The 17,563-nt window shown below is 32.2% G+C and overlaps 1 protein-coding gene across 1 annotated transcript; it reads right to left on the bottom strand.

Annotated features, from left to right (window-relative positions):
* Positions 1-855: 855 nt before the first annotated feature.
* Positions 856-17,553, bottom strand: LOC117324609 (myosin-7-like). Its single transcript, XM_033880531.1, has 9 exons — positions 17,491-17,553; positions 16,790-16,893; positions 15,610-16,352; positions 15,206-15,426; positions 13,996-15,007; positions 5,857-6,225; positions 5,205-5,276; positions 3,782-4,009; positions 856-2,872 (listed from the first exon to the last, which is right to left on the bottom strand). The coding sequence occupies exons 3-9, from the start codon at positions 15,887-15,889 to the stop codon at positions 2,655-2,657; spliced, it is 2,400 nt and encodes a 799-aa protein (XP_033736422.1). The 5' UTR covers positions 15,890-16,352; positions 16,790-16,893; positions 17,491-17,553; the 3' UTR covers positions 856-2,654.
* Positions 17,554-17,563: the final 10 nt, after the last annotated feature.

Here is a 17,563-nt window from a genome sequence, read left to right as displayed (position 1 = left end):
CCGACCAATTACACGTCACTTTGTATCGCTAAACACCGATTTCTGTTTGAGTTGTGGTGTATCATCCAATAGACGACTTCCGAATATGCCATTTATGTATTTTTATTATTTTGTTCCCGACTATTTGCTTGTTTCTTGCTCATGAACGTGCATTAATAGTAGTTTGGTGTACTTCCAGTTGCTTGTTTCATAATGCATTGTTGATATGAGAGAAGACCACTCATGTGTAATATACAGGGATCCCTCGACCACGAGTGTCCTTACACAGCACGGTATTGAGAATTAAAACCTTACCGCCATTTGACTATGTCACAGAAGCATAATCAAACCCTTCTCCCCGTGTTGTATTAGGAAGACTGTCCCTCTGTAAGATGAGTTGGGGGGGGGGGGGGGGAGCACGATCAGGACGGGGTTCGAACCCGAGACCCCTGAACACTAGCCAGATGCTCTACCAATTAAGCTACCTGGTCGCCGATGATCAGCTCGGTCCAGTTCCGCCGCACTCTTCCCTCCCTTTTAAAGACCTAACAACTCGCAACCCAGGTTCGGGTATCCCATTGTCAAGTATTCACCTCACGTGAAACGAGGTTTTGTCACAGGCACCAAATGTAAGAGGAGTGGGGAAATACACGGCCAGACTGGGGCTCGAATCCAGGACTCCCGAGCACTTGTCGAATTCTCTAATTAAGCTACCTGGTCGCCGATGATCGACCTGGTCCAGTTCTGCTGCATCTCTTCGTGTTGTCCGTTCTCCTAATTTTTTCTATCCTTTTAGAAATTCCTTTGTCCTAGAAATGTAGGACTTGAAACCACTACTCTGAAAGTGTATATTGTTAACATATAACTAAACGCCAATTCATCGTTATATTTTATTGATTTGGTACATATATGACAATACCGAGTGGCAATCGGTATGATTAATCATAAAGATTTGTATTATATATAGGAAATTATCATATATTACTCGTACCAATATCTCCTTACCAGATTGGACGGCGGAAGCCCTTTAAAATCACAACAAACTATCTTTAGGTGAAGAGTAGTTCAGTTTAAATTTCTTAGAAATCTATATGCAATGGTAACAAATCCTACCATCGGACCAATTTTATGAGGATTGGTTCAAAACAATCACTGTATTGAAATATTGAAATTGTCAAATAAGGTAACGCTCATGGTGATAAACCGAGATCTCCGTACACGCCAACGTTTACACTGGACATACAAAATGTACTTATTACTCCCGTCAAACTTTAACGGTTGTATAAAAGTGCCTTGTATCTAGAAAATCTGATATGTTTAAAAAAAGGTATCATGTCTTCAACCAAGGAAGTTTCAAAACAGTTTACTTCGAGATATCTAAATATTTCTATATGAGCTGTGTTTAATTAAAAGCATGGTAGTATGCAGTGGTTATCTTTTCACATTGAAAACGGATGCTTGCTCCATTTCCCTCACTGATATGTAATTTCACAAAATTCACTACTCTGTAGGTGTAAACGTTATCTTCCAGTTTTTAAACTACACTTCACTTTACATACGTATTAACATAGGCGTCTGAATTATCTATGATACAGAAGACGCTCACTCTCCCGGAACACCTGATCTTATCCCTTTCTCCTATTGTTCTATCTTACTCTTACATCGCGTAAGAGCTACAGTACAATGTTTAGTGTGTACAACAAGGTGTTGACTTCAGGTAAGGTCATCATTACAATAGAGTATTATCTTTATACAATACATTTGTATTTATAAAGATGAAATCTAGACATTGTATATCTAAACAATCCTCAGTCATATACAGATTATGTTGATAAGATGATTATATGACATTGTACATAGGAATTTTATTAAAGTACGATATCTAGCCTGTGGTAATTATGTTTACAAGTCACCAATACATATTTCGATTTTCAATGTCAATTTCAACAAATGTTATTTGTCATTGAATGCGACCAATGGATCTGACATAAGAAAATACCTATCTAAGTCTTCACCTAAAACATATAAACCTATATACAGGTAACACATTCTTTGTTCAGCCTCCATGAAACACAAATCATTTACATACATTTACATACATAGAAAATTATACATAATTCAGTAGTAGATTACAGTATAAAGAGATCACTCCAGATAGAATTTTATCGTATTGTAATAATGATCTATTTACTGATATAATATGTTAATGTGACAATGTATTAATTAATGAATGGTCTGTAAATGCATATTTGGTGACGATTGTTCATACATTACTTCTTTGGGTTACAGGTCATAAAGTCCCCGTGTAAAAAACGCATAGGCCATACACCCTATGGAGATGTATGAAAATTTATCAACAACTATACATTTTTCGGATTACAAATCTCTCATTTGAATAAATTGGCAATTTGAGAATCACAAAACAAAACAAAAACAAAAGAAAGAAAAAAACTAAACAATTAAAAGTAGTCTTCAAGTTATCATTTCACTCTAAATATCTTGGCAAATTTGTTCCTTTATATTAATAGAAAAATCATATAAGAATTTTCATTTAGTCTAATTTTGGCTATTTGTTTTGTTATAGTGCTACATAACGGAGTTTCACTTGTCGTTTTCAAAATGCTGATGATATTTACAACTAGAATGGTATTATATTTATTTATAAAAGAGCATGGCTACCTTGAATACTTTCTAAGAGTCGTGGCAATATTCTCCACGGACCTAGTGTTGAGATCACAGTCGTATACGCCGCTGTCGCTGTTGAAGGCCATGTCGACGATCCCACCGAGCTGCCGTAGTTCGTTCCCCGTCACGCGGAGGCTTGTCGGGGTCAACAATGACAGGTTCTCCTTGACTGCGTTGTGTAATACCAGGACAAGGACGTCGTGATTGGCTGGGTATGATGTAAATGTCTCACGTTAGGATATATTATAAGAGATATTTCACGAGTATAACAGAATATCGATATTTTGCGCTCGTCATACGAGTGAAATATATGTTATATTTAACGAGAAACCATTCTATTTTCTTTTTGTTGCATTTTACATACTTAAAAACTAAATAAAAAACACCAAAAAATTAATAGTGTAAAAAAGTGTGGGAATCAGTAACATAATTCATGACGTCATCTCTTTGTGACGTTACTCCACGTCAACTTGACGGCGCTATTTTGAAAGGACTGATATTGGAGAATCTGTGCATGGATAGCTAACGTTAACTGATTTGAATATTTCAAAAATACAGCAAAATAACCAATTTATCTATCTTCACTTCGATTGCAAAAATCGGCAAGTTTTATTGAGGTGAATACAAAGGTTCGCTCTGATTGGTCAAAAGCGAAAAACTTATATTTTCACTGCAAAACGTATATTTTCACTGCAAAATCTTATAGTTTCACTGCTCATCGCTGCAGTGAACATATAAGTGTTATTAGTTTGATATATTTCTCTATTTCACTGGCAAAAATGCAATTAAAAGGTTATTTAAAAACATGAAACACATATTTCAAACAGGTATCATTTAGGTGTCAAATGTTTTTCTTAGATTAAATATGTTTATCTGGGATTACAGATACATAGGACACACTGTAGTGTCTACAGTTTTACTGTCAATCATCGCCAGCTCACAAAGTAAATTAGCAAATTCTAATAGCTACATAACCTGTATCGTGACGAATTTATTTGTTATTTATCATTATTACATATATTTTGAATATCTAGTTCATGAAGTCACGTGACTATTATGTATACGTTGTATCCAAATGAGACAGGAAGTGAATTGATGGAAAATGAACATGACTTACCTTTGATTCCTGCCAAAGCGTCGAGTATATTTGTACCAACACGTGACATGTTTAGACACAACACGACCAGGGGCCCATTTGGCACCTCAGCTGGGGTCTGACATAGTTGTACCGTGACAATTATGTTTTCTCTTTCAAGAATAGTTTGTAGTCGCTTCGTGAGCTCCTTTGAAACCATATCTACCATAGTTTTGCCCATTCCACTTTTCTCGGTACGGAGACCCATCACTGAAACAAAGACAATACCGAATGATAGCGAAAGCATAATTCACATGGCCCACCCAACATTAACTTCTTGATATTGAAAAACAGGTTCCGTGATGATTAGAGAAGGAGTTAGAATAACATAGAATGAAACTCCTTAACTTAAAACTTTCCATACGAAAGCATGACAGAATTTAAGGAAAGTTCCTTAGCTCAATTTTCTTCATTCTGAACAACAAAAATGGCTGTATACATGTGTGCATGTATATGCTGTGTTTTATCAAAATACTGTAGTTTAGAATGAATTACCAACATTATATGGTCCTTTTGATTAATGGGAATAAAGGTTAAAACCATATCTTCGTTTTAGCAAACAAATATTCTTTTATGGCCAATAGAACAGAATGGCTTTTAATGAAGTTATGGAGTTGAATGAAAGTTGAATAAACGTATTTGAAGAAAACATCAATTATGTGATAACTTGTTGCAGATTTTTTTTTTTTTCATAATCGTGGATATTTACTGTTCAGGCAAAATTGTATATAATGATATTTTCTCGTTAGACCTTCGACACAAAGTTACAAAAATAAGTATTTCAAATATGCGATGTATTTAAACATTTGACTGTCCTCTTTCAAATTACAGATTGTAGAAATCGATATTGCATTTAAAATTTACAAAAATAATACCAAATCAGTTTAGCTTTGATGCTTAATATATAGTATGTGAATGTACCATCGATCGAACATGAAAATCAAAATAAAACCATATTGTAAAGAAGTTAAAGATTAATTCGTTTTGTTAGATATTTACTGGTTATAATGTCTGCGTTTAGAAAAACGAAAGCCACTATCATCAATTTGAAAATTATCTTAAGCCACAGTTATACATGGCTCTATTTTTTCCAATGCAATAGCCCAGTTGAAAAATGGCTAAATATTTGCTTTATTTTTTATTAGTCTTACTATACAGTTGATTGTCCATATCCATTATAACACAAGAGATATATATTACATTTCATAGAAGGTTAAAAGTGATTGTTTTGTTTTCTTGATATCCTAGAAGGCCACCAGAAATTTTCCAGAAGGGTAAGTTTTTGTAGACATCCTCTGTTGAAATGTAGGTACCCGACATTCCAAAACCAAGAAACAAATTCTGTTGCAATCATGTGCCGCTGTGGACTATATTTTGAGTAAATTGCCTCCACTTTAGTTCTTACCGACTGTCTTTTTCCTGCTCTTAATTTCTCGGAGTTCATTGAGTGCAGACTCGAGCTCCTCCGTCTTTGTGTCTGTAATGTGGCACAAGACATATATATTACATTTCATAGAAGGTTAAAACGTATTTTTTTAATTTATTTTCTAGAAAGTACACGATGAATTAAATCAAATCACTGCCGCCGCTAGACATCGAACCTGGGACGTCTGGATTACTAATCTGAAGCTCAACCGATCGAGCTAAAGAGAACTTCTCCTAGACAAATGGTATATTGCGGCTAGTATTTACCATGGTTACAATAATGAAAACTATTCGAATGTAGAGCTTAAAACAGAATTGTCTGTGACCACTTGATTCATATATAAATAAATAAACATCACAAAGAGTCATGTAATTATCTATCATAGTGTTTCATTTCCCATAACTTACTACGACATACCTTAATGACTCGAAAGCAATCACGTTAGGCTAAAGCATTAGTTTTGGAATTGCAAACATTTTCTATTGCATTCATATCATGAACATATATTACCAGACCTTAGCATGATTACAAGTTGTATAGACATATTCTGACATATCAACACAGCAATATATATCATGTCTGTAAAAGATATTCACAATATGGAGGGCGATGTTTGGCATTTGAAACTTACGAAGATCCAATTTTAACCTGTCGATGTCGCAATGGAATCCAGAAATGATAGAGAGTATGTCTTCCTTTACATCCGGGCTATGTTCTCTATGATTTGTGAGTTCCTTGCGTATTTCTTGTTTTTCTATTTGAAGTTCATGTACTAAAGATTCCAGTTGACTTTTGGAATCAGTCAAAAAAGCAACGTCTTTCTCTAATTTGCTGATAAGCCTTTCAGAGTTGGTTGAATTTGTTTTTAATTTGTTGACTTCTTTTGTGAACCTGTCGATTTCTGTGACTTGTCGTGAAATCTCTTTTTCCATTTTGAGATTTTGTTCTCGAATCTTTTCTATTTCCTTCCTTGCTGAGTTCAGTTTCTGCTCGTGTGTACCTATCGGATATAACCCAATCATTATATACACTGTTACTTAGCTTCTTTAAATATTTCATGTTAACCTAACTTCGAAGAAGATGAATTTTATGATCATTTTTGTGTTAATGTAATATATCTTTAAATAACAAAAACCTAAGAACCCACTAACATTAACTATTGGGGTTATATCTAACAAAGTAAAGTAATACGATAACATCATCATAACCTGTAGCTAGTAGGTGAATAATTCATGACAAAAACCTTCACATAGAAAAGCAGCATGATTAGTATAAATTTATGTTTCGGATCCGATGACAACATGTATGAAGTGGAAAATGAATTATTGAAACAATTCTTTTCTGTTTATTGATCAAAAAGATTTTGAAAAAGTCTTCATTTTCGAGTAAATAGAGTGTATGTTCCATGTTGTAATAGTCCGCAAGTTTTCTCTTTACACTTTCAAACATGAGTTGTACCCCTTAAACACACTGTTTATAGATTTATTGTTTAACAACGAATATAATAAATAGAGGATATTGAATGGTATCCCGTTTAATATACCATATATTTAACGAGTATGACAGAATATCGATATTTCAAAAAGATATCGAAATATTCTGTCATACGAATGAAATATCTGTTACATTAAACGGGAAACCATTCAATTTCCTTCTATTGCATCTTATTTACTTAAAAACAAAATTTGAAAACATCGAATAATTAATTCTGTCAAAAAGTGCGGAAATCAGTAACATTATTCATGACGTCATCTCTTTTGACGTTACTCCACGTCAACTTGACGGAGACATTTTGAAAGGACTGTGCAATCATTGAATCTGTGCATGAATAGCTAACGTCAAGTGAGAATTTTGTCAAAAACTAGTTTGAATATTTCAGAAATACAGCAAAATAACCAATTTATCTTCACTTCGATTGGAAAAATCGGCAAGTTTCAATTAAGTGAAAACAAAGGTTCGCTCTGATTGGTCAAAAACGAAAAACTTATATTTTCACTGCAAAATCTGATATTTTCACTACAAAAACTTATATTTTCACTGCTCATCGCTGCAGTGAAATTAAGTTTTATTAGTTTGTTGAATTTATATATTTCACTGGCAAAAATGCCATAAGGCTATATATGTCATATTGTTTAGTTAAACAATAAATGAGGTTTTGTAAACAAAGTTACATAACAAGATAACATTAACTATTGGGATTTTGTTTAGCAAAGTTGGATACCAAGATATCATTTACCATTGGGCTATGTTTACAAAGTTAGATAACAAGATGACGTTTATTACTGGGTTATGTTTAACAAACTTAGATAACAAGATGACGTTTATTACTGGGTTATGTTTAATAAACTAAGATAACAAGATGACGTTTATAACTGGGTTATGTTTAATAAAGTTAGATAACAAGATGACGTTTATTACTGGGTTGTGTTTAATAAAGTTAGATAACAAGATGACGTTTATTACTGGGTTGTGTTTAATAAAGTTAGATAAGATGACGTTTATTACTGGGTTATGTTTAATTAAGTTTGATAACAAGATGACGTTTATAACTGGGTTATGTTTAATAAAGTTAGATAACAAGATGACGTTTATAACTGGGTTATGTTTAATAAAGTTAGATAACAAGATGACGTTGATTATTTGGTTATGTTTAATAAAGTTAGATAACAAGATGACGTCTATTACTGGGTTATGTTTAATAAACTTAGATAACAAGATGACGTTTATTACTGGGTTATGTTTAATAAAGTTAGATAACAAGATGACGTTTATTACTGGGTTATGTTTAATAAAGTTAGATAACAAGATGACGTCTATTACTGGGTTATGTTTAATAAACTTAGATAACAAGATGACGTTTATAACTGGGTTATGTTTAATAAAGTTAGATAACAAGATGACGTTTATAACTGGGTTATGTTTAATAAAGTTAGATAACAAGATGACGTTTATTACTGGGTTATGTTTAATAAAGTTAGATAACAAGATGACGTTTATAACTGGGTTATGTTTAATAAAGTTAGATAACAAGATGACGTTTATTACTGGGTTGTGTTTAATAAACTTAGATAACAAGATGACGTTTATTACTGGGTTGTGTTTAATAAAGTTAGATAACAAGATGACGTTTATTACTGGGTTATGTTTAATAAAGTTAGATAACAAGAAGACGTTTATTACTGGGTTATGTTTAATAAAGTTAGATAAGATGACGTTTATTACTTGGTTATGTTTAATTAAGTTTGATAACAAGATGACGTTTATTACTGGGTTATGTTTAATAAAGTTAGATAACCAGATGACGTTTATTACTGGGTCATGTTTAATAAAGTTAGATAACAAGATGACGTTTATTACTAGGTTATGTTTAATAAAGTTAGATAAGATGACGTTTATTACTGGGTTATGTTTAATTAAGTTTGATAACAAGATGACGTTTATAACTGGGTTATGTTTAATAAACTTAGATAACAAGATGACGTTTATTACTGGGTTATGTTTAATAAAGTTAGATAACAAGATGACGTTTATTACTGGGTTATGTTTAATAAAGTTAGATAACAAGATGACGTCTATTACTGGGTTATGTTTAATAAAGTTAGATAACAAGATGACGTTTATAACTGGGTTATGTTTAATAAAGTTAGATAACAAGATGACGTTTATAACTGGGTTATGTTTAATAAAGTTAGATAACAAGATGACGTTTATTACTGGGTTATGTTTAATAAAGTTAGATAACAAGATGACGTTTATAACTGGGTTATGTTTAATAAAGTTAGATAACAAGATGACGTTTATTACTGGGTTGTGTTTAATAAACTTAGATAACAAGATGACGTTTATTACTGGGTTGTGTTTAATAAAGTTAGATAACAAGATGACGTTTATTACTGGGTTATGTTTAATAAAGTTAGATAACAAGAAGACGTTTATTACTGGGTTATGTTTAATAAAGTTAGATAAGATTACGTTTATTACTTGGTTATGTTTAATTAAGTTTGATAACAAGATGACGTTTATTACTGGGTTATGTTTAATAAAGTTAGATAACCAGATGACGTTTATTACTGGGTCATGTTTAATAAAGTTAGATAACAAGATGACGTTTATTACTGGGTTATGTTTAATAAAGTTAGATAAGATGACGTTTATTACTGGGTTATGTTTAATTAAGTTTGATAACAAGATGACGTTTATAACTGGGTTATGTTTAATAAACTTAGATAACAAGATGACGTTTATTACTGGGTTATGTTTAATAAAGTTAGATAACAAGATGACGTTTATAACTGGGTTATGTTTAATAAAGTTAGATAACAAGATGACGTTTATTACTGGGTTGTGTTTAATAAAGTTAGATAACAAGATGACGTTTATTACTGGGTTGTGTTTAATAAAGTTAGATAAGATGACGTTTATTACTGGGTTATGTTTAATTAAGTTTGATAACAAGATGACGTTTATAACTGGGTTATGTTTAATAAAGTTAGATAACAAGATGACGTTTATAACTGGGTTATGTTTAATAAAGTTAGATAACAAGATGACGTTTATTACTGGGTTATGTTTAACAAACTTAGATAACAAGATGACGTTTATTACTGGGTTATGTTTAATAAACTTAGATAACAAGATGACGTTTATAACTGGGTTATGTTTAATAAAGTTAGATAACAAGATGACGTTTATTACTGGGTTGTGTTTAATAAAGTTAGATAACAAGATGACGTTTATTACTGGGTTGTGTTTAATAAAGTTAGATAAGATGACGTTTATTACTGGGTTATGTTTAATTAAGTTTGATAACAAGATGACGTTTATAACTGGGTTATGTTTAATAAAGTTAGATAACAAGATGACGTCTATTACTGGGTTATGTTTAATAAACTTAGATAACAAGATGACGTTTATTACTGGGTTATGTTTAATAAAGTTAGATAACAAGATGACGTTTATTACTGGGTTATGTTTAATAAAGTTAGATAACAAGATGACGTCTATTACTGGGTTATGTTTAATAAACTTAGATAACAAGATGACGTTTATAACTGGGTTATGTTTAATAAAGTTAGATAACAAGATGACGTTTATAACTGGGTTATGTTTAATAAAGTTAGATAACAAGATGACGTTTATTACTGGGTTATGTTTAATAAAGTTAGATAACAAGATGACGTTTATAACTGGGTTATGTTTAATAAAGTTAGATAACAAGATGACGTTTATTACTGGGTTGTGTTTAATAAACTTAGATAACAAGATGACGTTTATTACTGGGTTGTGTTTAATAAAGTTAGATAACAAGATGACGTTTATTACTGGGTTATGTTTAATAAAGTTAGATAACAAGAAGACGTTTATTACTGGGTTATGTTTAATAAAGTTAGATAAGATGACGTTTATTACTTGGTTATGTTTAATTAAGTTTGATAACAAGATGACGTTTATTACTGGGTTATGTTTAATAAAGTTAGATAACCAGATGACGTTTATTACTGGGTCATGTTTAATAAAGTTAGATAACAAGATGACGTTTATTACTGGGTTATGTTTAATAAAGTTAGATAAGATGACGTTTATTACTGGGTTATGTTTAATTAAGTTTGATAACAAGATGACGTTTATAACTGGGTTATGTTTAATAAAGTTAGATAACAAGATGACGTCTATTACTGGGTTATGTTTAATAAACTTAGATAACAAGATGACGTTATTACTGGGTTATGTTTAATAAAGTTAGATAACAAGATGACGTTTATTACTGGGTTATGTTTAATAAAGTAGATAACAAGATGACGTTTATACTGGGTTATGTTTAATAAAGTTAGATAACAAGATGACGTTATTACTGGGTTGTGTTTAATAAAGTTAGATAACAAGATGACGTTTATTACTGGGTTGTGTTTAATAAAGTTAGATAAGATGACGTTTATTACTGGGTTATGTTTAATTAAGTTTGATAACAAGATGACGTTTATAACTGGGTTATGTTTAATAAAGTTAGATAACAAGATGACGTTTATTACTGGGTTATGTTTAATAAAGTTAGATAACAAGATGACGTTTATTACTGGGTTGTGTTTAATAAAGTTAGATAACAAGATGACGTTTATTACTGGGTTATGTTTAATAAACTTAGATAACAAGATGACGTTTATTACTGGGATATGTTTAATAAACTTAGATAACAAGATGACGTTTATTACTGGGTTGTGTTTAATAAAGTTAGATAACAAGATGACGTTTATTACTTGGTTGTGTTTAATAAAGTTAGATAACAAGATGACGTTTATTACTGGGTTTTGTTTAATAAAGTTAGATAACAAGATGACGTTTATTACTGGGTTATGTTTAATAAAGTTAGATAACAAGATGACGTTTATTACTGGGTTATGTTTAATAAAGTTAGATAAGATGACGTTTATTACTGGGTTATGTTTAATTAAGTTTGATAACAAGATGACGTTTATAACTGGGTTATGTTTAATAAAGTTAGATAACAAGATGACGTCTATTACTGGGTTATGTTTAATAAACTTAGATAACAAGATGACGTTTATTACTGGGTTATGTTTAATAAAGTTAGATAACAAGATGACGTTTATTACTGGGTTATGTTTAATAAAGTTAGATAACAAGATGACGTCTATTACTGGGTTATGTTTAATAAAGTTAGATAACAAGATGACGTTTATTACTGGGTTATGTTTAATAAAGTTAGATAACAAGATGACGTTTATAACTGGGTTATGTTTAATAAAGTTAGATAACAAGATGACGTTTATTACTGGGTTGTGTTTAATAAACTTAGATAACAAGATGACGTTTATTACTGGGTTGTGTTTAATAAAGTTAGATAACAAGATGACGTTTATTACTGGGTTATGTTTAATAAAGTTAGATAACAAGAAGACGTTTATTACTGGGTTATGTTTAATAAAGTTAGATAAGATGACGTTGATTACTTGGTTATGTTTAATTAAGTTTGATAACAAGATGACGTTTATTACTGGGTTATGTTTAATAAAGTTAGATAACCAGATGACGTTTATTACTGGGTCATGTTTAATAAAGTTAGATAACAAGATGACGTTTATTACTGGGTTATGTTTAATAAAGTTAGATAAGATGACGTTTATTACTGGGTTATGTTTAATTAAGTTTGATAACAAGATGACGTTTATAACTGGGTTATGTTTAATAAACTTAGATAACAAGATGACGTTTATTCCTGGGTTATGTTCAATAAAGTTTGATAACAAGATGACGTTTATAACTGGGTTATGTTTAATAAAGTTAGATAACAAGATGACGTTTATAACTGGGTTATGTTAAATAAAGTTAGATAACAAGATGACGTTTTTTACTGGGTTATGTTTAATAAAGTTAGATAACAAGATGACGTTTATTACTGGGTTATGTTTAATAAAGTTAGATAACAAGATGACGTTTATAACTGGGTTATGTTTAATAAAGTTAGATAACAAGATGACGTTTATAACTGGGTTATGTTAAATAAAGTTAGATAACAAGATGACGTTTTTTACTGGGTTATGTTTAATAAAGTTAGATAACAAGATGACGTTTATTACTGGGTTGTGTTTAATAAACTTAGATAACAAGATGACGTTTATTACTGGGTTGTGTTTAATAAAGTTAGATAACAAGATGACGTTTATTACTGGGTTATGTTTAATAAAGTTAGATAACAAGAAGACGTTTATTACTGGGTTATGTTTAATAAAGTTAGATAAGATGACGTTGATTACTTGGTTATGTTTAATTAAGTTTGATAACAAAATGACGTTTATTACTGGGTTATGTTTAATAAAGTTAGATAACCAGATGACGTTTATTACTGGGTCATGTTTAATAAAGTTAGATAACAAGATGACGTTTATTACTGGGTTATGTTTAATAAAGTTAGATAAGATGACGTTTATAACTGGGTTATGTTTAATAAAGTTAGATAACAAGATGACGTTTATAACTGGGTTATGTTTAATAAAGTTAGATAACAAGATGACGTTTATTACTGGGTTATGTTTAATAAAGTTAGATAACAAGATGACGTTTATAACTGGGTTATGTTTAATAAAGTTAGATAACAAGATGACGTTTATTCCTGGGTTATGTTCAATAAAGTTAGATAACAAGATGACGTTTATTACTGGGTGATGTTTAATAAAGTTTGATAACAAGATGACGTTTATTACTGGGTTATGTTTAATAAAGTTAGATTACAAGATGACGTTTATTACTGGGTCATGTTTAATAAAGTTAGATAACCAGATGACGTTTATTACTGGGTCATGTTTAATAAAGTTAGATAACAAGATGACGTTTATAACTTGGTTATGTTTAATAAAGTAAATAAAGTATAGATGGAAATAATTTAGATTAAGTATTGATGGAATTAATATTTATTTAGTGTTGATGGAATAAATCTAGTATTGATAGAATACATTTCGAGCCATGAATATAAAACTTCATCATGCAACTGTTCCGATTCATTAGTGATGCTAGGGGCAAACTAGACAATTAAAGAGAAAACATCCAGAAAAGATGTCGTGCATGAGTCTGTAAAGAAGTTTAAATACAGTAAAGAGAAGAGGGAGGGTCATAAAACAATACATGAAATCAATTTTGTTATTTTAAATGCTGCATATTTTAAACAAGAACTTATTAATTATATGTGCATAGTCTGAATAAGTGCAAATGTTCATAAGACAGATACATTGGACATATCAAACGAAAAGATACCTACTCAGATCGTCCTTAAGTTTGTTGTTGTCTTGCCCTAGAACTGCAGCACCGGAAGTGACGTTGTCCGTCAGTTCCTGTAGATGATTCACCTGTTTGGTCAGCCGATCAGTGATCTCTAGCTTTTCTCCTTCTAGAGTCCTGACAGTCTTCTCAAGTTCATTCCTGGATTGAGACTCTCTCGTTAACGCTCTCTTCAATCTTTCGATCTCTTCTGCAGAGTCAGCATTTTCTTTGCGGTAGTTACAATTTTCTTCCTGGAGATGTTTCAGTTGTTTGTTCAATGCATCTTGCATTTCTCGAGTTTTCATTTCCTGAGCCCGTGATTTCGCTTCCAGTTCATTTATGGTTTGGGACATACTGGTGATCTTTTCAGTCAAAGTTTCTATTTGTCGTTCTGATGTAGATATTGTTTGTCTTAATGTATGGATTTCTTCTGTAGCTTTTGAGATATCGTGAACGTAACTAGAGTTTTCGTCCCGGAGTTTCCTTAATTGTGTATTTAAAACATCTTCCGTTTCTTCCTTCTCCTTTTCCAGTGTCTCCAATGCCATTTCCATCTCATTCTTGGTTTGGGACACTCCAGTTAACTCCTTATTCAAAGTTTGTATTTGACATTCCATTGATGTCTGACTTTCTCTCAACCTGTTGTTTTCCTCCGTAAAACTGAAGATTTCTTTAGTATGTCTAGCGTTATCGTCTTGTAGCATTGCCATCTGTTTCTCCATGGACTCTTCAATTGTTTGTCGTTCCATTTTCAATTCAGCCAGTGAGGTTTCTGACTTTTCCACTTGTGTCTCAGATTTCTTTAATTGTTTCTGCAATATGTCTATCTCTTCCGTTAAATTAGCAATTTCTTTCACGTGAATGGCGTTTTTCTTTTCAAGCAGAATCTTGTCCTCCGACAACACTTGAATGTCGGCGTTTGCTTTCTCTTGTACTGTTTGCAGTTGTTTCTCCATTGTCTCTTGAAGTTTTTGTCGTTCCATTTTCAATTCAGCTAGTGAGGTTTCTGACTTTCCAATTGTGTCTCAGATTTCTTTAATTGTTTCTGCAATATGTCTATCTCTTCCATTGAATTAGCAATTTCTTTCACGTGATTGGCGTTTTTCTTTTCAAGCAGAATCTTGGCCTCCGACAACACTTGAATGTCGGTGTTTGCTTTCTCTTGTACTGTATGCAGTTCTTTCGCCGCTGTCTCTTCAAATTTTTGCCGGTTCCATTTTTAATTCAGCTAGTGATGTTTCTGACTCTTTCACTCGTGTTTCTGCTGTCTTAACTTGCTTCTGCAATACGTTTATCACTTCCGTTGCATTGGCAATTTCTTTCACGTTATTGGCATATTTCTCTTCAAGCTCATTCTTGGCCTCCGACAACACTTGGATATCGATATTTGCTTTTTCTCGTTCTGCTTGCAGTTCCTCGTCCTTTGTTCCTTTATGCAACGATAACATTTGTTTTATCAACTTGACAGTACTGGATGAATGAGGAATATATATCGCTACTTATCGACAGTCACATAAAATATTGCCATTTAACTACATCTGTTCACACCCATAAAGACGTTAAAGGAATTTGTAACTAGTCGAACTGATATTTTGAAAATAAAAAGACTTACCAAGGTCACACTGCAGTTTTTCAATGATGGCTGACATCTTTACCTCTGTCTCGTTCTCGGGTGCAGTAGTTCGGGAATGCATTTCTTTCAATTGAACAAAAGCCTTATTTTGTGCATCTAATTGCGTCTCAATGACGACTATTTTATCCACCAGACGGGTGTTTTCGGCTCTTAGTTTGCTTCCCTCTTGAGTACGTTTTTTCAAGACAGTTTCTAATTCTTCTTTCTGAGCACGTATTTCATCTATCTTATCCTGCATATGTTTGATTTTCTCTTGCATTTCGTTTTCAATAGCAGATTTCGAAAAAATAGCCTCATCTCTTTCTAACTCTGCTTTCTGGACTTTTTCAACATGTGTTTCATTGACCTCCTTTAACTCCTTTGTGGCTTTCTCGTGCACTTCTTCCACTTTTACATACCGGTCCTTCGTTGAGAATCTCTAGTGCCTGGGTGACGTCTATGTCGGTCACACCCGGTTGTCTAGGTTGAGGCAACTCCATCTCAATCAAACTGCGTACTATACCACGCAGTAACGTCTGTTTATCGGGCGGTAAAACGTCAGTGAGGTTAGGTTTCCTTACTGGAATCTCACCCAACACTTCCTTTACGAACGGCTTGCACCGTGGACACGCTTTGTAATACAGATTTAATTTCACGTCCTCAAATCGTTCAAGGATTTTCTGTAACTGTAGCCAGGCAGCATCTCCATGCGATCTCAGACTCACAATATCAGACTGAGCACTCTGTAACAACATGAGTATTAATCAGTAAGATTTATATTATAAATTATGATATTGATATACTGATATTAATCAGTTAGATTTACATAAAGTTTAATTATAATATGATGTATTGATATTACATGTATATATAATTCATAGCAGACCTTGGTATTCTGAAGATGTCATAAAAGAAAATAGTTCAAGTACATTATTATTTGTATGTATAAAGGACAAGGAAGGAAAGTTTTGTAGTTCTAAGAAGTACTTAGGTGAAAACGTTAATAGATGTTTACATCTATGTTAAGTACTTTAAATCATTCGTTTTCTTTTAATTTATAAGTTTAGACACATGTCCATTTTTTGTTGTCTCCGACTGTCTTTATATAAAACAGGTTGTTATCAATCTGCAGACCATAGTCCCGTTGTTTGTACCTGGACTTCACACCTGTCTGAATTACCTTGATGGCGTCCACGATGTCCGTCAGATAGTACGATGATAAAAACAGCCCCATCGTGTCAGCTCTAACCACAAACTTCTAGTATCTGTTTTCAATCAGGAATACTGAAACAAAAATCGATAGAAGTTTACAGCATCCTGTAAATATTCGATCATCTAATAAAATCTCGCCTGCCTCCGACCCCTCCACTAACCCCCAAGAATAAATGACGAAGCTGCATTATGTAGAGTAACTACGGCCTTACTGCCTCACCCTTACCCAAGTTACACACATTCATTTCGATATATTTATTGTCTTACATACAAAAGGAGCTAGCAGGGCGAACTCTATAAAACCCATACATATTGATACATAAACATGATATATATATATACACAAGATATACAACCACACCAAATTAAATACAGACATTGATATGACTTCATGGCTAGCTATTTCTCAATTATGATACAGAACGAGTGACGCCAAAATGTCAAATCACTACACTATCAAGTGTCTTGGTTCCCAGTTAGAGGACTGTTAACAGCTGTACCATAAATCGTGTTTCTATTTATCATTTACTGGAAATGGTGCACACCTACAGAAGTACTCGTGAAATGGCGTGTTTATAGTAACTACTTCTTACTCAAACTACCACGTTTAGTAGTACACCTGTACGATAGGCATTATTTTATCAATAAATACATGGGAAAACTACTTACCTTGAGATAACTTACTTAATTATGATCAGTACGAATACTTATCTTAACACTACTAAAGCATTTGGTAAAACCC

Source organism: Pecten maximus, chromosome 3, assembly GCF_902652985.1.
Source record: "Pecten maximus chromosome 3, xPecMax1.1, whole genome shotgun sequence".
NCBI lineage: Eukaryota > Metazoa > Mollusca > Bivalvia > Pectinida > Pectinidae > Pecten > Pecten maximus.
This window is presented reverse-complemented; position numbering and strand designations above follow the sequence as displayed.